The sequence below is a fragment of the Bombina bombina genome, chromosome 6, assembly GCF_027579735.1.
Source record: "Bombina bombina isolate aBomBom1 chromosome 6, aBomBom1.pri, whole genome shotgun sequence".
In the NCBI taxonomy this organism is placed as follows: Eukaryota; Metazoa; Chordata; class Amphibia; order Anura; family Bombinatoridae; genus Bombina; species Bombina bombina.
Genome location: NC_069504.1, coordinates 148,094,928 through 148,119,909, shown reverse-complemented (window position 1 = coordinate 148,119,909; position 24,982 = coordinate 148,094,928). Strand labels below are relative to the sequence as shown.

The window sequence follows — 24,982 nt, the reverse complement described above, 5'->3', positions numbered from 1 at the left end:
TTCTTCTAGCCTCCAAAATAAAACACAAAATTCTTACTCTGACATAAAAGGCCCTCAACAGGGGCAAAACCACCGGTAATGCGATGGTTGCGACTGCGACCAGGCCCAGAAGGTCCCTCCCACAGGGGGGCCCAACTTCAGGGTGTATTAAAATTTAATTTTTTATTTTTATTTTTTTTCCAATTCCAGCAATAACTTTAATTCCAGCCAGGCAGGTGGCAGCACAATTGCACAATAACAAATTTAAACTTTATTTTTAACCTGCCCACCCTAAACTTCCAATTTTGGCATGCACTGCCACACAGATAGGCTAGAGTCTGCGACATGGCGGGCCTCCTCCTGACTGACTGCATATGTAGTCTCCTCAATCGGCACGTGCAGTCTAGTCAGTAGGAGTCTGGGACTGGTCTGGGACGGAGTCTGCAGGCTAGCGCGTCAGTGACTCTGTGAGACTGGAGACAGTGGCAGCCGCAGAGAGGAGCACTGTGAGTCTGTGACTGAGTTGGAAGGAAGGCGTGCACAATGGTGAGTGAGCGTGAGCTTAGGCTGAGGGGGGCCATGTGGGGCCGGGCATGTCGGCTCTGGATGGAGACAGTAGAGGAGAGAATCTCCTATGTAACTATGTTGAACTTGTTAGCAATAGCACCTTTATGTTGCCTTTGTCTAGTTCGATGGCTAAACCATAATTTCAAGCAGCTTGCCTTGTTATAAAGAACTGTGAGGAGGCTCATCACCAGATAATAATTTCTTGCAGGAGTAATACCTGAGGTGTCCCATTGTCATATGTTCATGACTAGAATTTGTGTTTGTGCACCTCTCTCCAGTCTTACTCCAGTCACGTTATTGGTGAGTCCTTAGACTGTATGTTCCTTTATAGTGAGGATTATTACAGAAAATGGGGGTTCAATTTCTGCAGCCATATATCCCTGTTTTTATCATTTATTAACCTTTACTGTCCCCCCAGCTTTGATGTGAAATATGTGCAGCTTACACTCAATAACTGCTGAAACAGGCTGTTCTGGTTTTTCTGCTGAAACTGTTCAGCCAGTGTTATCAGCATTCCAGGCAATTCCATGTTTTGCTCCTGTAGTGTTTATGCCTCTCCTGCTAGACTAGTGCTAAGTGTATTCTGACTATTTCACAGGAACAGTGGGTCCAGTTACTTCAGCAACCCATATTGAGATGTCTAAATTAAATTAGAGATCATCAAAGGTTTGACAACTATTTGCAAAGTTATTTTGTGGGGAAACAACATGATATTTATACTTTTTGTACTGTAGGTGTAGTACCTTGTAGTAGATAAAGTGATAAAAAGAACTAGGAGACTTTCCTTAAAAAACAACAACATAAAAAGGAGCTTTGGACTTGTACTAGAAGTCATCTTTAGGGATTATTTCAGAGTTTTCAAGATTCTGATGCTGCCTACTCATTTTGCTTCTTGGTATATATTCATTTGCAAATGTTACTAGGGATTGTCAAAACAAATGGAAATGAAATCATAGTTACTTAAATTTGCAACTCCTGGCCCTTAGGTACTACTCACTAAACACATTTTTTTAAGTTATTGGTTTTCAACAAAGAGGGTAGGTATCTGGAAAGAGAGGACAGCAGCTCTGCTTGTTATAAAGAACTGTGAGGAGGCTTGTCACCAGATAATAATTTTTATTATTTCTTTTTTTATGGCCTTAAAGTTTTGCTGTGGTGCTGGTTGCAGTATTTGCTCTCACTGTCGAGGCCAAGCTGCATATCTTTCAAAACCAAACACCAAAGCCTTTTGCTGTTCTGCCAGTGTTTTCCAATTTCCCCTCTGTAGAGTGTGGACTGAAAGCAAATTATAAAAGTTGTAAGGACAGTACAGAAAATCAGCACTGCCACTGTATATGTATTGTCTCCACATAAAGCTGTAATTGCATAGTTGCTGCGTTGTTGTAAGGGTGCTGCATCAATTTATCTCATATTAGTATAGGTACCAACATATTCATATTGGAAACAGCTTTATTATGTATTGGGACAAAAGGGGGTTAATGGGACATGGGAATGATAATAATATATACACTTAAAAGCATCACTTCCCCTGCAAGAAGAAAATACTCTTTTAACAAAAATGAAAACGTCCTCTGATTGGTTACAGTTATACATTTGTAAAGGAGTAAAGCCACCTTGAGTGAGGGTGCAGAATAAGGGGACTTTAATCTGATAATAATCTCTCTCTTTCTCTCTCTCTTTCTCTCTGTCTCTCTTTCTTTCTCTCTCTGTGCTATGTTGTTTTCTAAACATTAACATATGAGTGCTTGATCATGTCAGTCACTGTATTCCTTTCTTGGTCACACAGTGCAGGAGTGTTTGTCCTTTTCTCATTTTAAGTGTAAGTTGGTATGATTACCAAGAGAAAAATTAAATGTATAAAAATCTCATTTTTGTTGGGAGAGGGGCCCTTCATAGATTCTTGCATCGGGGCCCTGAGGTTTCTAGTTACGCCTGTGGCACTCAACAAAACTTCTCCACTCTATAGGTCAGACCTCATCTCCCTCCTGTCCCCTTCGCTCTGTTCATTACCTCCTCCTCTACTCCTCTCTTTCTACCTTCTCACTTTCCCATCTACAGGACTTCTCCAGAATGGCCCCTTTTTTGTGGAACTATCTACATCACTCCACAAGGCTTCCTTAGTTTTTATAGTTTCAAACATTCCTTAAAGATTTTACTGTTCAGGGATGCATACAACATACGCTAACCTTTCTTACCAAGCTGAAAAATCATACTGTTTTTTTTTTTTTTAAATTGGTAAGTATAAAATGAAAATTCAACAGGTTTTTAAACCGGTATCGACCAGCAAAAAATATATTATTAACCCCATCAATATCAACTCAACCTTAGTTGCTATATGACAAGTATATAATGTTAACTTTTACTCTGTATTCTAGTTAAAATGTAGGTCAATTTTGATGAATTAGTGCCCAGTTTTTAATAATCCTATTAAAAACAAGGCCACTTTAATTCATCAAAATTGACATTTCACTGTTTTCTTCAAAAATTTACCTTTTAATCCTGGCAGCCGCTCCAGCGATTCCCCGAGCTGTCGGAAGCCTCTGCAGACGTCAGAAATGATGCATCCAGGCTTCCTCCAATCACGGCTTCCCCCCCGGGGGAATCTTGGCCTGATGCAATGCCGTGATTGGAGGAAGCCAGATTTGTCATTTTGGAGCCGCAAAGACGACTTCTGATGGGCGGAGGAAGTGCTGGAGCGGCTGCCAGGATTAAAAGGTAAGTTTTTGAAGAAAACAGTGCCCTTGTTTTTAATAGGATTATTAAAAACTGGGCACTAATTCATCAAAATTGACCTTCACTTTAAATAAATATTTTACTTTCACTGCTTTATTTTAATATCTATATTTAAATTGGTATTCGTTTGTAAAATATGTTAATATAAATAAGACTCATATAGATATTGTTTGTAACAATAAATACACGTGCATTTTTTTTAGCACACATTCGGGGAGTAGAAATATGCACTACAGCTCTAAGTACTTCGCAGAATCTATGTACAAGCGTCAGATTTTCCAGAAACAAAATAAAAAATATGCCAAAGGTAAATGTGTTTTGTTGTTGTTATGAGTAAAGTTTATTTTAATATTTGAGTACAGTCTGTAAAATATTGTCATTTATGTAATCTGTTTTTTTTTAATAGAGTAAATTTAAAATGTGTGGTTATTAATCGTTTAACTAGTATACATTTGGCCTTATTAGGATGCGTAAACCTGCCATACTTATTTTTTTTTTCTATTAAATGGACATTCAGCTGTGATTTCTACTCAGTGGTTGAGAATAAAGTAATAGAACAAAAGTGTTAGAAATGATGAAAAGATCACTTTTCAGTAATGGAATTTTGCTAGCAAAATTTCAGATATAATACTGTTTCAGTGCTCTATACAGATGAAGAAAAGATATCAATAATAGTAGAGGGATTTAAACCAAAATAATGAAGGATTATGTGGTAGAAGCTGTGGTCTACTCAGTACACCATGAACCCTTGTATTTAACTTTGTGGTTAGCCCCCACAATTTTAGGGTGTAGAACTTCCCAGATGTATGTCAAATCATTTAAGTAAATGACTAGAGCCATCTGGGATTTGTAAAGAGTTATCAATTGTTTTTTTTTTTATTCTAACAGATACATATCCAGTATAACTGTTTCGAGGTTGGTGTTGCCCAACAAGTGTATGTGACCATGAAAACAATTCCATATTTTTGTAATGTTGAATTAGCACGGCAGTATACTGTAGAAGGTAAGAAAACAATTTGAAAGTAATTTAACTAATTATTATTATCTCATTATATTTAATTCTAATGTGACAACAGATTCTGCAATGCTATATAGAAAGTACAATAAATAAATAAATAAATAAATAAAGGTAAGACTGGGAAATGCAGACTGAGAGAGTATTACAGGCCTCTGCTCCATATAGAGCTTACAATGTAACAGGTAAAGACAAGCAGAGCCTTGTCAATATGGGCAGCATGGGCTCTGCCCACCAAATAAAACGTCACCATTACACTTATGATATAATTATTTATAATATTTTATTTTATTAGTAAGTTACTTTTTTGAAATAAATGTTATAAAAGTCCAACAGTTTGAGAAAGAGAGCGAGAGGGGGGGGGATGTAAAGTGTCAGGCATAAATTAAGGCATTATGTGTGACAGCATGAAAAGATGGCTCTCGGGAGGTGCAATGTATAACAGTGACAACTAGTTTTTATTTAATTTTTATTGAAGAATCAAGCACAACTTTGAACCTAAATGCAGGCAAAACATGCAGGCAAAACATGCAGGCAAAACATCTTTGGAGCTGGTCTCCTCCACAAAGCTGTTCCACAGTACACCACTGTTAACCAGCACACCCATTACTATTGAAATAGAGAGACACTATTCGCTTTGTTTTGCTTCCACATGCAAATTGACTGCACATAAGGAAGTCACTTTGGGGCTGATTTAAAGTGTGCTGGAAGAAGACCTGTTACAGAGTTCTTTCCCTGTTAAAGGGACAGTCTACACTAGAATTTTTATTGTTTTAAAAGATAGATAATCCCTTTATTACCCATTCCCCAGTTTTGCATAACCAACACAGTTATATTAATATACTTTTAACCTCTGTGATTATCTTGTACAAACTTCCCCTTTATTTCAGTTCTTTTGACAGACTTGCAGTTTAGCCAATCAGTGCCTGCTCCCAGATAACTTCACGTGCATGAGCACAGTGTTATCTATATGAAATACATGAACTAACACCCTCTAGTGGTGAAAAACTGTTAAAATGCATTCTGAAAAGAGGTGGCCTTCAAGGTCTAAGAAATTAGCATACGAACCTCCTAGATTAAGCTTTCAACTAAGAATACCAAGAGAACAAAGCAAAATTGGTGATAAAAGTAAATTGGAAAATTGTTTAAAATTACATGCCCTATCTGAATCATGAAAGTTTATTTTGGACTAAACTGTCCCTTTAACATCAGCAAAATCAAGTAGTTCCCTGGCTCCCCCCGGCACTAATCCCTGCTAGAGATTTCCTCAGAAGCCCATAGATCAAGCAGCCTGTAGGTCTATATGAAAAGTAAAGTCCCTAATGTTCCGGTTAACCATACTTTCTCCTGCTATTTCTTTGGGAAGTTGATGGTCATAAAGAAATGCAACACATATTTATTTATTTATTTATTTTTTGTTTTTATTTATAAAAATATTTTACCAGGAAGGCTACATTGAGATTTCTCTTGTTTTCAAGTATGTCCTGGGGGCACAAAACATTGCATTGGTACAATAAGATACAAAAACAATATTAATAGACAATATATACAACAATTAACATATAACAGGTGGGAAATATATAATCAACCATGACAGGTGCATTCTGTTTTGAGATATGTAGAGAGGGATCTTTTAAAGGATATTAGGCATGGGGAAGGTTTGAAAGTGTGCGGGAGGTTGTTACATAATTGTGGTGCTCTGTAGGAAAAGGAGGATCGAACTGCTTTCTTTTTGTATTGAGGCAGACTAAATAATGTGCTGTTACTGGATCAGAGGTTATAGGAGGTGGGAACAGCTGGGAAGAGCATTCTGCTCAGGTAGGGTGGGAGCTTACCAGAAAGGCTCTTAAACACAAGGCAGGAAAGATGGAGGGTGTGTCTGGATTCCAGCGACAACCAGTTTAGTTCTTTTAGCATGTCACAATGGTGGGTCCTGTAGTTACGTTGTAGCACAAAGCGGCAGAACGAGTTATACAATGTATTAAGTTTATTAAGGTGAGTTTGCGGTGCAGGTGCATATACTACGTCCCCATAATCAATGATCGCCATCAGCATTTGCTGTACAATCTTTTCCTTTACTGTAGGGCTTAGGCAGGATATCTTCACCAATTGTTTCTTCTGTACCAGTTGCTTCTTCCATCACTGCTTTATTAACTCCTTGTCTGCTAGAGGGGATTGCAGTCAAGTGAGCAATTAAAATTGTATTATTTTGCCCATTAAAATAAAATAAAATTAAAATAAAGAAATAACAATATTTCTAGGTTTAAATAACATTTTCTTTCTTTCTTTCTATCTATCTATCTTCTATCTATCTATCTATCTATCTATCTATCTATCTATCTTGTATATATATATATATATATATATATATATATATATATATATATATATATATATATATATATATATATATATATATATATATATATATATATATATATATATATATATATATATATCAACAAAGAATGGTCGACCTTTCGGCCCTCATTCAGACCTTCATCAGGACATATTAACTCTGAAAACAAACAAATAATATGATGAATACTTAAGTGAGGACAAACAACAAAACCACCCATCACCAACTTATACATTAATAATTTAAAAACAATATCAATAGAATTCTTCATGCTACCATGAAGGCTAGAACTTAAATGCCAGCAACTATAACCATATATGCAACACCAGTCACGGTATCAAACACATTCCTAGCAAGTGTGGAACACCGGAGCAGCAATTCTTCCGCCCCCAGGACGTCTCTTCTTACTTCAGAAATGATTAATCCGGCTTCCTCCAATCACAGCGTGGCCTCAGGCAATGTTTGCTCTGGGGGGAAGCCAGATTTGTCATTTCTGACGTAAGAAGAGACGACCTGGAGGCGGGGAAATCACTGCTCCGGTGTTCCACCCTTGCTAGGAATAAAAGGTAAGTATTTTAAAAGAACGGCTTCAATGTAAACTTTCATGAATGAAAGTGCCCCTGATTTTAATAGTATTTTTAAAAACAGGGCTTTCATTCGTAAAAGTTGACATTCACTTTAAAAGGACACTGAACCCAATTTTTTTCTTTCATGATGCAGATAGAGCATGCGATTTTAAGCAACTTTCGAATTTACTCCTATTATCAATTTTTCTTCATTCTCTTGCTATCTTTATTTGAAAAAGAAGGCATCTAAGCTATTTTTTGGTTTAGACCCTGGACAGCACTTGTTCATTGGTCGGTTAAATTAATCCACCAATCAGTATGAACAACACAGGTTGTTCACCAAAAATGGGCCGGCATATAAACTTACATTCTTGCTTTTCAAATAAAGATACCAAGAGAATGAAAAAAAAATGATAATAGGAGTAAATTAGAAAGTTGCTTAAAATTGCATGCTCTGTCTGAGTCACGAAAGAAAACATTTGGGTTCAGTGTCCCTCTAAGTAAGTATGCATATAAAATACCTTAAAGGTATTTTATATCGACCTCCTATTTAACAAAGGATACCAAGTAAATTTGATAATATAATGTAAGTTAATTGGAAACATTTTTTTTCAAATTGTATATTCTAACTAAATATTTAAATAAACATTTGTCATTTCATGTAATTTAAAGACTTAAATAGTACTGCTTAATAGCTAGTTGGTGTTCATTATTTATTAATTCATCTCATTAGAACAAAAATATTGTTTTAGCAAATAAAAAAAAATCTACAGATTCAATATACCTTTTTTTTTTAGCTGCAAGGAATATAGAGGTGGTGGTATAAAATACTGTTGTCCCAGTATCAGGCTAATAGCAACAAGAATAGTGATAGCAACAAGAAATGTCAGTCTGATTGAAACCATAATGACATCAGAATATTAATTAACTTGTCTCTTCTTTTACTTATTATCTCAGGTTACACTAATAGATATGTAAGAATTTGATCAAAATATAGTCTGTAACATGATTACCCCAGTAACATATTAAACTGAAAAAAAAAGACAAAAGAGTCAACTTAGGTCCCAATTCTGATGTATTTATTTTATTTTATTTTATATTTAATCTTTGCCCTTATAAGTACTACTAATAACTAATAAATCCATACGCCTAGATTACAAGTTTTGTCGGTAAAGACCTGCGGTGCTAACGAGCCTTTTTTTTTTTTACCAACGCTGGTATTACGAGTTGTCTGAATGGCTGCGTTAGCCTCAGTAAAGTGAGCGTTGAGCCAAATTTAGCTCCACTTCAACCCTCAATACCAGCGTTGCTTACGGTAGTGGTAAGCTGGAAAAACATGCTCGTGCACGATTTCCCCATAGGAAACAATGGGGCTGAGCTGGCTGAAAAAAAAACTAACACCTGCAAAAAAGCAGCGTTCAGCTCCTAACGCAGCCCCATTGTTTCCTATGGGGAAACACTTTCTAAGTCTACACCTAACACCCTAACATGAACCCTGAGTCTAAACACCCCTAATCTTACACTTATTAACCCCTAATCTGCCGCCCCCGCTATCGCTGACACCTGCATTATACTATTAACCCCTGCCGATCCGGACACCGCCGCAACCTACATTATCCCTATGAACCCCTAATCTGCTGTCTCTAACATCGCTGACACCTATGTTATATTTATTAATCCCTAATCTGTCCCCCCCAATGTCGCCGATTGGATAAGCCAATAGAATGCAAGGTCAATTCTATTGGCTCATCCAATCAGCAAATCGGATTGAACTTTAATCCGATTGACTGATTAAATCAATCAATCAGATTTTTCCTACATTAATTCCTATTGGCTGATAGAATCCTATCAGCCAATCGGAATTCAAGGGACGCCATCTTGGATGACGTCATTTAAAGGAACCTTCATTCGGCCTTAGGACATCGGAAGAAGAGGATGGCTCTGCGTCGGATGGATTCAAGATGGCTCCGCTCTGCTCCGGTTGATTGAAGATAGAAGATGCCGCTTGGATGAAGACATCTGCCGCTTGGAGGACCTCTTCTGCCCCAATCGGATCAAGACTTCTGCCGCTCCGGATGTCCTCTTCTGTCCCATCGGTGGCCGGCTGGCTGAAGACGACTCAAGGTAGGGTGATCTTCAGGGGGTAGTGTTAGGTTTTTTTAAGGGGGGATCGGGTGGGTTTTAGAGTAGGGGTGTGTGGGTGGTGGGTTTTAATGTTGGGGGGGTATTGTATGTTTTTTTACAGGTAAAAGAGCTGATTACTTTGGGGCAATGCCCAGCAAAAGGCCCTTTTAAGGGCTATTTGTAATTTAGTATAGGGTAGGGCATTTTATGTTTTTGGGGGGCTTTTTTATTTTATTAGGGGGTTTAGATTAGGTGTAATTAGATTCAAATTCTTGTAAGATTTTTTTATTTTTTGTAATTTAATGGGTTTTTTTGTATTATAGTTTAGTTTATTGAATTGTATTTTAGTTTAGATAATTGTAGTTAATTTATTTAATTAATTTATTGATATTGTGTATTTGTAACTTAGGTAAGGATTTATTTTACAGGTAATTTTGTAATTATTTTAACTAGGTAGCTATTAAATAGTTATTAGCTATTTAATAGCTATTGTACCTAGTTAAAATAAATACAAAGTTGCCTGTAAAATAAATATAAATCCTAAAATAAATACAATGTTACTATTAGTTATATTGTAGCTATATTAGGGTTTATTTTATAGGTAAGTATTTAGTTTTAAATAAGATTAATTTATTTCATGATAGCAATTTTAGTTTGTTTTATTTTATTATATTTAACTTAGGGGGTTGTTAGGGTTAGGGTTAGACTTAGGTTTAGTGGTTAATAACTTTAATAAAGTAGCAGCGATGTTGGGGGCGGGAGATTAGGGGTTAATAATTGTAGGTAAGTGGCGTTGATGTTAGGGAGGGCAGATTAGGGGTTAATACAATTTATTATAGTGTTTGCGAGGCGGGAGTGCGCCAGTTTAGGGGTTAATACATTTATTATAGTGGTGGCGATGTCCGGTCGGCAGATTAGGGGTTATTAAGTGTAGGTAGGTGGCGGCGACGTTGGGGGGGCAGATTAGGGGGTAATAAATACAATATAGGTGTCAGCGATGTTAGGTGCAGAAGATTAGGGGTTCATAGGGATAATGTAGGTGGCGGCGATGTCCGGTCAGAAGATTAGGGGTTAAAACATTTTATCATAGGGTTTGCGATGTGGGGGGGCCTCGGTTTAGGGGTTCATAGGTAGTTTATGGGTTTTAGTGTACTTTATAGCACTGTAGTTAAGAGCTTTATGTTCCGGCGTTAGCCCATAAAACTCTTAACTACTGACTTTTTTTTGCGGTTGGAGTCTTGGAGGTAGAGGCTGTACCGCTCTCTTCTTCCAAGACTCGTAATACCGGTGTTAGGCTAATCCCATTAAAAAGATAGGATACGCAATTGACGTAAGGGGATTTGCGGTAGCCTCGAGTCGCTGAAAAAAAGTGAGTGGTACACCTGTACCTGCCAAACTCGCAATACCAGTGGGCGTTAAAAAGCAGCATTAGGACCCCTTAACGTTTCTTTTTAAGGCTAACGCAGAACTCGTAATCTAGGTGATAGACATTAATAATTTCCCATGGTTAACATTTTTACAGCAACTATAGTAACCACAGATATTATTATTATAAATTAAAGCACATTTAAATCATTTTTAAGTCGCCCCCTTAATCAACATTCATAGCATCCTATAGTGGGTATTGTAACTTGAATGCTATTTTGGTCAAATAAACAAATAGTTATTAAAGGTGTAGAAAACCCCAACATTTTCTTTCATTAATTGGATAGAACATACAATTTTAAACAAGTTTCAAATTTACTTCTATTATCAAATTTGCTTCATTATCTTGCTATCCTTTGCTGAAGGAACAGCAGCTAGCTTAGCACATCCAGTTAGCCAATCGCAAGAGACAAATGTGTGGCACCAATCAGCAGCTAGCTCCCACTAGTGTAGGATATCTGCGTATTATTTTTCAACATGGGATACCAAGAGAACGAAGCACATTTGAAAATAGAAGTGAATTTAAAAGTATCTTAAATTGACATGCTCGATCTGAATCATGCACGATTAATTTTGACTTTCCTATCCCTTTAATATATGTTCTAACTGTTTATAATTAGTATGGTTGTTAATTGTTAAAATCGTTTTTTTTTTTAGATGTGTTACTGCATTGTTTAAGGTTTTATGGACGCAGATAACAAATGTTATTCCTGAATACATGTCATTTTTATCATCTTTCTAATTTCCTTAGGATATTAAGTTTGCTTAATTCCACAAACATATTGTGTTTATGAGCAAATATAGGTAGGCTCATAAAGGAGCATGTTTATAGCTCTCTATGGCAGCAGTGTTTGCAACAATGTATAATGCTGTTACAAACAATGTTGCAAAATGCTGCTGCTATAGAGGACTAAAGACACGTGCACGCTCCTAAACTCTTATGAACCTACCAAGATTTACTTTTCACCAAAGGATATCAAGACAATGAAGCAAACGTAAAGTTGTTTAAAATTGCATAATCTATCTAAATTAAACTATAAAACTTTAATTTTGACTTTACCTCTGTCTTTTGGTATCCTTCGTTGAAACTTAGCTCAGCCTATGTCCCTTTAATTAATGTTACAGAGATATTGCCTGAGAATTGATATCCAGATTATGTAATGTGATTTACCTCCTTTATTATCAGGTAAATATTAATAGAATGGAAATTCCTTCCATGTTTTAAAAAATGCGGAAGCAATTACGGCAATTCTCTCAAACAGAAAATAAACACACGCAAAGAGCCAAGCACATGGAAAACAAAACCTTAAAGATAAAAGAAAGAATCAATATTGGAAGACTTTAAAAATAAGAACATGCTGTTCTGTAATGCCTGAAATTGCTTCACTATATTATATAAGTTTTCCTGGAATCAGATATTTAATATATATAATATCTCAGCAATGTGATATTGATCACATTTAAAAAGGCAATTCATTTTTTAAAAGACACTTTGATCTTGTGAACATCTTTTTACCTATTCCCCAGTTTTGCATAACCATCCTCTGTGATTATCTTGTATCTAAGCCTCTGGAGACTGCCTACTTATCTCAGTGCTTTTTACAAACTTGCATTTTAGCCAATTAGTGCTGACTCATGCATAACTCAATAAGCACAATGTTATCTATATAGCACCCATGAGCTAGCATTTCTGGATGTGAAAAATTAATAAAATGCACATGAGATAAGAGGTGGCCTGCAAAAGCTTAGAAACAGGCAGAGATTTATAGGTTTAGAGGTTCTAAAGTATATTAATATACTATAATAATATATTAATATACAGGCAGTCCCCAGGTTACGAACAAGATAGGTTCTGTAGGTTTGTTCTTAAGTTGAATTTGTATGTAAGTTGGAACAGGCACTTTTTTTAGGTGAAACCAGGTGAAAAGCCAAACATTTTGTTTTTGTTTTGGATAGCATAGGATAAAGTTTGTTTTGCTATCTGTGCCCCTGTTCAGAAAATTTCCCATCACTTTCTGTCCTTGTGACAATTGGATTTTCAGTATTTTGGATTATCCTGGAAAGAAGGATTGTTGATAAAGCTCTATTTTCTCTGTATGTAAGTACGAGTTGTACTTAAGTCGGATGTCTGTAACCCGAGGACTGCCTGTATATATTAACCCCTTAATGACAGAGGACGTACCAGGTACGTCATAGGAAAAAACTCCCTTAATGACAATTGACGTACCTGGTACGTCCTCTGTTGTCTGAAGTGCTGGAAGCGATCACGATTGCTTCCAGCTGCTTCCAAGGGATTGTAGTGATGCCTCAATATTGAGGCATCACTGCAATCCCCTATTTTACATACCGATGCAGAAAGGGCCACTCTGTGGCCCTCTCTGCATCGGCCACTGATACTAACAATTTCGTTGGTTGGTGGGAGCAGCCTTTATCTGTATTAGCCTCAGTTAATTTCCCAAAGCGATCTGACTTCTTTTGCTGTTATTACCGGAGGGGCGTTTGCGGCCGGGGGGGCGGGTGCCGAAAATGAAAGTAAAAAAAAAAGACCGATGTGGAAGCAGGGGGATCTTAATTCTTTAGTAAGGGATCTGGGAGGGGGAGGGATGTAGATCATTTAGGGGGGCCAGCTACACTACAGAAAACAAGTATTACATATAAAAAAGTAAAAAAAAACTATTTTGGGGGGCAAATTGGGTACTGGCAGACAGCTGCCAGTACCCAAGATGGCGGCAAATAGTTAGAGGGGGAGGTTTAGAGAGATGTATTGGGGGGGATCAGGGAGGTTGTGGGGTAAGGGGGGGATCCATCACTGCAGACTGTATGAAAAAATAAAAAAAATAATAATAAATTATTTTTATTTCAGTACTGGCAGACTTTCTGCCAGTACTTAAGATGGCGGTGACAATTGTGAGGTGGGGGAGGGAAGAGAGCTGTTTGAGGGGGGTCAGGGGGGGAATGTGTCAGGTGGGAGGCTGATCTCTACGCTAAAGCTAAAAATTAACCCTACAAGCTACCTAATTAACCCCTTAACTGCTGGGCATATTACAAGTGTGGTGCGCAGCAGTATTAAACGGCCTTATTATTACCAAAAAGCAACGCCAAAGCCATATATGTCTGCTATTTCTGAACAAAGGGGATCCCAGAGAAGCATTTACAACCATTTGTGCCATAATTGCACAAGCTGTTTGTAAATAATTTCAGTGAGAAACCTAAAATTGTGAAAAATTTAAGTTTTTTTTTTTATTTGATCGTATTTGGCGGTGAAATGGTGGCATGAAATATACAAAAATGGGCCTAGATCAATACTTTGGGATGTCTTCTAAATATAAATATATACATGTCAAGGGATATTCAGGGATTCCTGAAAGATATCAGTGTTCCAATGTAACTAGCGCTAATTTTGGAAAAAAGTGGTTTGGAAATAGCAAAGCGCTACTTGTATTTATGGCCCTATAACTTGTAAAAAAAGCAAAGAACATGTAAACATTGGATATTTCTAAACTCAGGACAAAATTTAGAAACTATTTAGAATGTTTTTTTTTTGGTGGTTGTAGATGTGTAACAAATTTTGGGGGTCAAAGTTAGAAAAAGTGTTTTTTTTTCAATTTTTTCCTCATATTTTACATTTTTTTATAGTAAATTATAAGATATGATGAAAATAATGGTATCTTTAGAAAGTCCATTTAATGGCGAGAAAAACGGTATATAATATGTATGGGTACAGTAAATGAGTAAGAGGAAAATTACATCTAAACACAAACACTGCAGAAATGTAAAAATAGCCATTGTCATTAAGGGTAAGAAAATTGAAAAATGGTCCGGTCATTAAGGGGTTAATAATATATATATAAAGCTGGAGAATGGGTAGTAAAGATGTTATTTATCTTTTAAAGCAATAAAAAATCAAGTAGACTGTCCCTCTAAACTTAAAAATAAAATTTAAATAGTACTAGTGATACTGTTATAAGCCAGCAGCACAAAAAGGTGAAGCTTCCATACATGTTGGTTGACAAAGAAATGAATTAAATGACAATAAAAGCTGAATAGTATAATTATTGAATTGGTAAATTTAAAGAGACAGTCTACTTGATTTTTTTTTATTGTTTAAAAAGATAGATAATGCCTTTAACTACCCATTCCCTGGCTTAGCACAACCAATATTGTTATATTAATAAACTTTTTTTTTTTTTTAAATATATTTTTATTGAGGTTATAGAGAATATCAAGCAAATTGCAAAATACAAAATTAATTCAACTAGAGCAGAAAAGAAAAAGACATTTTTTAGCTTGCAGAAACATAGTTGTCATTGAGGTCAAATTCTTGCCATATATGAAATCTATACAGGTCGCTCTAAGTAGACACTGAAATTGCCTATATAGAAAGGCAAGCAAACCTCATTTTTTATATAAATAACAATCTATGATCTCGTGTTATATATCTCCTCAAAATTTGATTAGATCACTCGTGGAAAGTTGTCCCCAAATAACACACAAAGAGGCCTAGTTATCAACGTGTCTACTTACCTGCCTTCGCCGGCCCAATACTCCCGCCCAAGCTCACCTACCATCGCCGCCGCGGACCTGAAAAATCTCGCCAAAGTTATGAATAAATCTGTCAAAAAGCCGTGCACCAAGTACGGGGCGATGAGCAGCGGACTGTGATAGTTATCACTCATACGATCTCGCTGCTCTTCGGCTTTTTTACAGCTTTATTGAAACTGTCACTAAGCACCCACACTAACTATACTGTTCTACCCCCTATACCGGCACCCCCGGAGCCCCCCGCAACTAAATAAAGTTATTAACCCCTAAACCGCTGCTCCTAGACCCCGCCGCAACTCTTATAAATGTATTAACCCCTAAACCGCCGCTCCCGGAGCCCACCGCCACTCTAATAAACTGATTAACCCCTAAACCGACGCTCCCGGACCCCGCCGCCACCTACATAATACCCATTAACCCCTATCCTGCCCCCCCTATACTGCCGCCACCTATAATAAATTTATTAACCCATATCCTGCCGATCCCGTACGCCGCCGCAACTAAATAAATTGTTTAACCCCTAAACCGCCGCTCGCGGACCCCTCTGCAACCTATATTAAACTTATTAACCCCTAATCTGCCCCCCCTACACCGTCGCCACCTATAATAAATTTATTAACCCCTATGCTGCCCCCCCCTACACCGCCGCAACTATAATAAAATTATTAACCCCTAAACCTAAGTCTAACCCTAACACCCCCCTAACTTAAATATAAATTAAATACATCTAAATATTATAACTCTTATTAACTAAATTAATCCTATTTAAAACTAAATACTTACCTTTAAAATAAACCCTAATATAGCTACAATATAAATAATAATTATATTGTAGCTATTTTAGGATTTATTTTTATTTTACAGGCAAATTTATATTTATTTTAACTAGGTACAATAGTTATTAAATAGTTATTAACTATTTAATAGCTACCTAGATAAAATAAAGAGAAATTTACCTGTAAAATAAAAACTAACCTAAGTTACAATTATGTACACCTACCACTACACTATCATTAAATAAATTATTCCTATTAAAAACTAAATACTTACCTGTAAAATAAACCCTAAGATAGCTACAATGTAATTAATAATTACATTGTAGCTATCTTAGGATTTATATTTATTTTACAGGTAACTTTGTATTTATTTTAGCTAGTTAGAATAGTTATTGAATAGTTATTAACTATTTAATAACTACCTAGCTAAAATAAATACAAATTTACCTGTAAAATAAATCCTAAGCTAAGTTACAATTAAACCTAACTCTACACTATCATTAAATTAATAAAATAAATTACCTACAAATAACTACAATTAAATATAATTAAATAAACTAACTAAAGTACAAAAAATAAAAAAAACTAAGTTACAAAAAATATAAAAAATAAGTTACAAACATTTAAAAAATATTACAACAATTTTAAGCTATGTACACCTAATCTAAGCCCCCTAATAAAATAACAAAGCCCCCCAAAATAAAAAAATGCCCTACCCTATTCTACATTAAAAAGTTAACAGCTCTATTACCTTACCAGCCCTTAAAAGGGCCTTTTGCGGGGCATGCCCCAAAGAATTAAGCTCTTTTGCCTGTAAAAAAAAAATACAACCCCCCCAACATTAAAACCCACCACCCACATACCCCTAATCTAACCCAAACCCCCCCTAAATAAACCTAACACTACCCACTGAAGATCATCCTACCTTTAGCCGTCTTCAGCCAGCCAGCCACCATTGGAATAGAAGAGGAGATCCGCAGCGGCCGAAGTCTTCATCCACGGGGCGCTGAAGAAGTCTTCCATCCGACTGAAGTCATCATCCAAGGGGCGCTGAAGAAGTCTTCCATCCAATTGAAGTCATCATCCAGGCAGCGTCTTCAATCTTCATCCATCCGGAGCGGAGCCATCTTTAGACGAGCCGACGCGGAGCCATCTTCTTCCACCGACGACTAAACGACGAATGACGGTTCCTTTAAGTGATGTCATCCAAGATGGCGTCCCTCAAATTCCGATTGGCTGATAGGATTCTATCAGCCAATCGCAATTAAGGTTGGAAAAATCTGATTGGCTTATTTAATCAGCCAATCAGATCAAAGTTCAATCGGATTGGCTGATCCAATCAGACAATCAGATTGAGCTTGCATTCTATTGGCTGTTCCGATCAGTTTAGGGGTGAATCAGTTTATTAGAGTGGCGGTGGGCTCCGGGAGCGGCGGTTTAGGGGTTAACATATTTATTATAGTGGCGGCGGGGTCCGGGAGCGGCGGTTTAAGGGTTAATAAGTTTATTAGAGTGCCGGTGGGCTCCGGGAGCGGCGGTTTAGGGGGTAATACATTTATTTAGTTGCGGCGGTGTAGGGGGGGACAGATTAGGGGTGTTTAGACTCAAGGTACATGTTAGGGTGTTAGGTGTAGACATCTCCCATAGGAATCAATGGGATATCTGGCAGCAGCGAACATGAACTTTCGCTATGGTCAGACTCCCATTGATTTCTATGGGATCCGCCGCCTCCAGGGCTGGAAAAGTGCCGAGCGTACCTGCTAGTTTTTGATAACTAGCAAAAGTAGTCAGATTGTGCCGAACTTGTGTGCGGAACATCTGGAGTGACGCAAGAATCGATCTGTGTCGGACTGAGTCCGGCGGATCGAAGCTTACGTCACTAAATTCTACTTTTGCTGGTCTGTAGGGCTTGATAACTTAGGCGAATCAGCCTCGCCACAAATACAGCGTATTTGAGGTTGACGGCTTGATAACTAGGGGCCAAAGCCTCTAATTGTTACCTGTATCAAGGAGGGGATTATATGGGAAATTAGGTCAAGTAGGGTTTCATAGGATGCATTTTCCAGTGCTCACGTGAGCAATAGGTGTATGGGGGGGGGATGTGAGGTTGGCGTCTTAATGCTATGGAGGTAATCATGACTGTATGATATACAAGTCGTATTATAATATTTAGGGCAAATAGACGCTTCCTCACTAGTAATAAGATGTGTAGAGAGTAGAATCAAACACTTCCCAGTTGTGAATAGCACAATAAGTAGCAATCTATGTATCTAAAGAGAGTCTTTTAAGTAGAGCTGTGGTAGCAAGATATAACAGATTTCAAGACCAAATCTAGAAGAGTTTTAAATAAAGAATGTTCAGTAAAGAAGAGATATGACATAAATCACTAGGTGCATGCAAGTGAAGCCTATGCTGCCGTCCTGGCCACAGACTGCCCCACAGGCCCCACTCAAAATAGTGAAGGTAACATTGCAAGCTGCATATGATTATCTGATTACATACCCTGATACTGTGTTCAAAGAACTACTCTCTCCCCTATTGCGATAAGTATGCATGGTAAATATCAGGCATCCTGTTGTTTTAATCCATACAATAATATTATTATGAATGGGTATAGTTATATGCATATAGCGGTGGATATTCCAGCCTAGCAAGTCATGGTATAAAGATATATAGGAAAATAACTGCAAACCAACATTCAAACATATATACAATATAAGGCGACACTTATTTATCAGATAAAGGGAGCTATCTTGGTATGTTGAGCAGGATACACCAATATAGTTAGGACCCAAAGAGGTATTAATCACACAGTGAATCATGGCGTAGATATATCAAGTCTGTAGGAGCCAGAGCTGTATCAGTGTGCAAAATACATAACTATAAACAATTACCTCCAATTATAGAGTGTGCTCTAATAGTGAAAATATAAGCTAAGGTGTCAGGATTTTTTACCTGTTTTGTCTGCCAATTGCTGCTGGCAGCCATTTTAGTTACCTCTCTTGCTGACTCTGGTGCATACTGTGTGATGCTGCTCATTTCCTGCACTTCCTTTTATGGCCAGACTGGTATACATCATCTGTGTGAGACAGGATGCAGTCTCAGATAGGTGATGTCATCACTTATTATTTAAAGGGCCTCTGTTCAGTATGCTTTGCCCTTGCGTTGTCTCAGACCTGTTTGTGAGAGCTCCTGTGTATTACCTGGCTGTCTGACCTCCCTCCTGGTTTCTGATCCCTTGCTTGTTCCTGACTCTGCTCTCCTTGTGCCTGATTCCGGCTCGTCTGACTACTCGCTTTGGCTCCTGACTCGGCTCGTCTGACTCTGGTTTTGATTCTTGGCTTGTTATTTGACTTGTGGACTTTTTTTTTTTTTTTTGCTATTAATAAAGGTTTGATTATTTTTGCACTTCTCGTCTCAGTCTGATTCCTGGCACCCTGACATAAGGTATATAGAGGCATAACTTACAACTACCCCCTCCAGGACAGACTCAACTTTTCAACGTATATGTACTTCAGACAATTTTAAGGTTGCAAGATAGACAGTTAGAATATGAAAATTAATCAGCGTTAGTCTTTAGTCTCTTAGGAGGTGCATCGTATAAAACAAAAATGATCCATCTACACAGTACAATGCATCATTTATATACCAGCCCACACTATATTCCAGCCCTCCATGGTGTCTGAGTTCAGGAACGCAGGCTGGTCGCTCAGTGCCTTCCGCACTGTCATCCCCATCTCTCCCCTTTCAGTAGTTAGCCGCTGTAAATCTAGTAGTGGTATAGACTGCTTAGGATGCAGGGTAGGGCTACCAGACAGCAATCCGACCAAACTCTGTGTAAACTCACTGAAATGGCTGAGAATTAGCTGAGATGTTTCTGTTTCCCATTTGCTGAGGGTTTCCATAATCTTGATCTATGCTGTCTAGATAGAGATTCTCTATGTCTTGGGGAGAGTTGTTGATAACCCGCTGTAAGGGGTCCACTTTGTTAAAGTGATAATTGGCTTCAGTGAGACTGGAATGGAGCATTTAGACAATCTAATTCCTCTTTGCTGGTCTCCACGTGGGCAGGAAGATGACCTTTCCCAGAGGATCCGAGCAGGCCAGTGCTTAAAGGGACATGAAGCCTAAAAATGTTCTTTCATGATTCAGATAGAGAATACAATTTTAATCAACTTTCTAATTTACTTCTATTATCTAATCTGTTTTATTCTCTTGGTATCATTTGTTGAAGGAACAGCAATTCACTACTGGTTTCTAACTGAACACATGGGTGAGCAAATTACAATCAGTTTATATATGCAGCCACCAATCAACAGCTAAGACCTAGGTTCTCTGCTGCACTGTGCACATGAACTTGCCTAGATAAACATTTCAGCAAAGGATATCAAGAGAAATAAGCAAATTAAATAATAGAAGTAAATTGGAAAGTTGTTTGAAATTGTATTCTCTATCTGAATCATGAAAGAACATTTTTGGGTTTCATGTCCCTTTAAGTAGCAAAGTGTCTACACCAGGATGATTTTCCCTTGTAATATCGAGTTTTTAAGACTCCTGGGTTTTTAGGATGCCAATATTGTTGCAAAATTATAGGCTGGATTGTCACCAAACTTGACTTATAAAAGTGATATACCCGGAGCTGCTGAGATTTTCGACGATCCAGCTTGTGTGTTAGCTCCTCCCCCTATTAATAAACTTTTTAACCTTTAAACTTCTAAATCAATGACTGTTTCTAAATGTCTGCAAATGCCTCTTATTTCAGTGCACTTTAAAAGATTTTCATAGCAAGACAGTAGATAGATGTGTGCCATATAGATAGCATTGTGCTCACTTCCGTGGAGTTATTTATGAAGCATCACTGATTGGCTAAAATGCAAAATGTTTGTAAAAAGCACTGAGATACAGGGGCAGTCTACAGAGGCTTAGATACAAGGTAATCATAGAAGTAAACCGTATATTAATATGATCGTGTTGCTTATGCAAAATTGGGGAATTTGTAATAAAGGGATTATCTTACTTTTTAAACAATAACATTTTTTGGATTGACAGTCCCTTTAAACTTTAGTGTAGATCTGAACTTTTAAAAAACATTTCCTGCCTTTAGAGTAACATTTTTAATGGCATAAACCATAAACGGGTAACTAATTTTTTTTTTGCTGCACCATCATTGGTTCCTTAATTTATTTATTAAAAGGCGCACTTATTTTTTGTTTTGAAATGAATGCAGATTACCTTAATATTAGTATTTTCCCCTATTAATCCAAATGCCCATGTCTAGCGCAACTGATACTAGAGTAAGTTTTGTATATAACTATTCACCCTTAGTTTCAATATCAATTTAAATAGATTTAATTTGATGTATTTTCATTATATAAAAAATATATAAAACATTTAAATAGTGCTTCTTTATATCCTTGATTTTTAGTTTAATACCCAGTTTAACTTACTATTTCCTCAGTGGAACTGAATTAATACTTGACAGTGTGGTAGAATCTACTAGATCAGTAAATATGTGGCAAAGATAAAATACTTGGAAAGAACATAATGGTATTAGCATGCAAGAAAATTTGATGAAAACAAAACTTTTCTTGTGTAAGAATGGAAAATATCTGAAATATTTATGATTTATATCCTAGGCATGGAATACTTTGTCAATGATGTAAAAAAAATATAGAATACCATTCAGATATTAGGAATCAGCAGTGGGTTAAAAAAATAAAATAAAATATTTCAAGCAATGAATGCTGACTTTAACATATTATTACTGTCTGTGCTAATAAATATGGTAAGATATGAATGGGGTGCATAGGTATTATGTATATATGTTCCATAAACAGTAAAAGCAGGAACGGAAACAGTGACAGGAAGGTGAGGGGGACTTGTTGGTAGGGATAGAATCACAGCAGTGGAGTGGGAGGAGCTATGTGAGTGAAAGTGGGCAGTCCTCCCAACCAATGACAAATCAGCAATATCTAGAACAATTAGAATGTATGCATATGTATTACAAAAATACTACTATTTAAAGGGACATTAAACCCAAACATTTTCTTTCGTGATTCAGAGACTACAATTTAAACAACATTCCAATTTACTTCTATTATTTAATTTGCTTCATTCTTTAGATATCCTTTGTTAAAGAAATAGCAATGCACATGGGTCAGCCAATCACACATCTATGTGCGGCCACCAATCAGCAGCTACTGAGCATATTTAGCTATGCCTTTTCAGGAAAGAATATCAAGAGAATGAAGCAAATTAGATAATAGAAATAAATTAGAAAGTTGATTAAAATTGTATCCTCTATCTGAATCATGAGAATTTTATTTGGTGTAATGTCTCTTTAAAAAACTGAAATGTATTTATGTATATTTCAGTTTAAAGCTTCATGTCCTTTTAAATAGTTGATAACTGGAGCTTTTTCTTTTTTTCATGCTATACCCACATTCTATTTCTCTTTATATGCTCACTTCTACTTTTATTTCAATAATGAATTTATTCATTTTGTACAATTTTTCAATTATGATTTTTTGTGAGTCCTATTGTAATGTATTCATCACCTTCACATATTTTAAAGCAGGGAACACCCCTTTGCCAGACACACTATTCTCAAGGTAAAAACTGCCTTTGTAGAATTAGGACAGGAGCTTCATAGAATCTAAGCTTTAGAGAATCTAGCCTATAAAGCACAGAAGGTTCAGTACCATTCAGCTAATGGTCTTCTATATCAGATGAGGACAAAAAAATCTAAAAATAATGTCCCTGAAAGTTTAACTATATCACATAATGTGCCTGTTTTGTTTTGTTTTTGCCATCAATATAGGAACAAACAGTACCTTATATAAAGCTAAAATAAAAAAGATATATATTTTAACTCACACTTTTTAAAAGGTAATTTGTACAATGTGTTTTCTTTCAGATTGCCAAAACCAGGATGTTGGGAAGAATGTATTATCATGTTTGAGTAAGTTGGGCCTTTGCACACAGCAGGCAGGTCACACATAGCAAGCAGGGATACATTTTTAGTGCTAAATACTACTTTACCTGCTTGGCAGCCTAGGGGTTAAACAGTAATCACTCAGCTGTTTACATTACTTTTAACACTGCAGGGTATAAAGTATAGGACACTTTCCGTTGCCTAAAATTCTTGAATTGCAGGTATTTGGAGGTAGTACTGTATTTTAGCAGAACATAACCATAGATATTATATTAATAGATAAAGTACAACTTTAGAAGCCATTACACTTATCAACAGTTTACAATGGTGCATTTGCCATGCGAAAATAATTATGCGGCCCATGGAAAATAATAGAAGCTGAAATGCGCTAATTTATCCCAGGTTTCTATTGAAAGCGCAAACAGTTAAAACACTGCCGGAAGCTATCAAAAATGTCTTAAACATCACGGCATGCCCAACTAGGTGTAAAAGAGGAAATAACCTTTTTGATGCCTCTTTTCCATTGAGATATTAAAGTTTTCAAACAATGCAAGTGTTTACTTTATAAATGTATTGTTATTTGTAATATTTGTTGCTGACCAATGTGTAGGGCTAGTTGGAGTTATGTTCCTATTTAAATATAAATATGTATTTACATATAAAAATATAATCAAGCACATATCTCCATAATCCCAACTAGGACTATGCCTAGGGCAGCACTAAATAGTACATTTTCATTTCATTTTTAATTAATTCAATGTATCTTTGTTTTTTTTTTCTTTCTTGAGATAATCATGAATAAGGAGCGCAGACGCTAAACATAACTTTTATAGTGTAAGGTTAGGTTACAATAGCAATGAGCTAGTTAAGGTGAGATTTTCGAGAAATATGACGTCAGATGGAAGCGTTAACACTATGTAAATTTACACCTACACGAAAAGAGCAACTGCATGCAATGCAAATAATATTTCAATGGAAATCTGGTACTAAAATGGAGTCGTAAACTACTTTTAGCTGTTGGCCGCTTAAGAAGCTTAAGGATCCATTTTTCTGCCTGAGGTTTTTTATACTGAGGCATTTATAGGGAGGGGAGAGTGATTGGAAGGACAGTAGAACACAGCCCCTAAACCAATACTGGACATCATTAGAAGCTTCCAACATTTGCCTCTAATGCCCTTTATCCCACAAGAAATGTCAGTAGAGTAGGTTGGTCACCCTAAGAAAAGAGCAGTGCTTTCTGAGAAAGTAGCTCAGGCATGACATTGTCTGTTGTAATTTGTTTTAATTCCCTGAAATCGTCCTGTAAGTTATGTTACAGACTGTAACCTATATAAAGCTTTTAAAATGTATTGATAACATTTATTGCCATAATTGATAGCAGTGTGATATATTTAGAAACACATTTCATGAGCTGTATAAAATACAATTCTGTTGCACTTTTGATTAAAGAGCTTAAAAGGAAAAGGATGGGATGACAAGTGAAATATAAACAACCAGCTAATCATTTCCTCAAATATTATAACAATTATCAAAGCAATTAAAAACAGCCGTTGTCAATGCCAGTTTTACAGTTTACGGAAAAAAGGATTAACAAGTCCTCGGAGGGTGCGCTAGTGTTAGGACGTCAAATGTATTGATGTGAGATCAAACTTGCTGGCAGCACTCCCAATGATAGTCCGAATGGATTCAGAGCTGTAGTAGGAAAGAGGAGAGAGGCGCCAAGAACATAAAACAGTATCGTTGATCTAGCAGGATGGAAAATCCCCACACATTAAGAGAGACCCCCGTGGTGACAGATACTCACAAGCGGAGTGGCACAGATGGCATGCCTCTACAAACAGATCGGGACCGTTCTGAGTCGCCCGACAGACACACGTCGGCTGCTCTACGTCATCCAAGGTACTCCAATCAGGATCAACAGTTCAGATAGTTCAGTGTGGATTGGAACAGCAAATTACCGCT

The 24,982-nt window shown here is 36.8% G+C and overlaps 1 protein-coding gene across 2 annotated transcripts in view; it reads left to right on the top strand.

The window, feature by feature from the left end:
* Positions 1-24,982, top strand: part of IL17REL (interleukin 17 receptor E like) — a 148,751-nt gene that overhangs the window by 83,871 nt on the left and 39,898 nt on the right. For both annotated transcript variants that reach the window (XM_053716631.1, XM_053716630.1), the window contains 3 exons: positions 3,483-3,586; positions 4,168-4,282; positions 23,003-23,047. In XM_053716631.1, the coding sequence (XP_053572606.1) occupies positions 3,483-3,586; positions 4,168-4,282; positions 23,003-23,047 (264 nt within the window). The remainder of the gene's footprint in view (positions 1-3,482; positions 3,587-4,167; positions 4,283-23,002; positions 23,048-24,982) is intronic.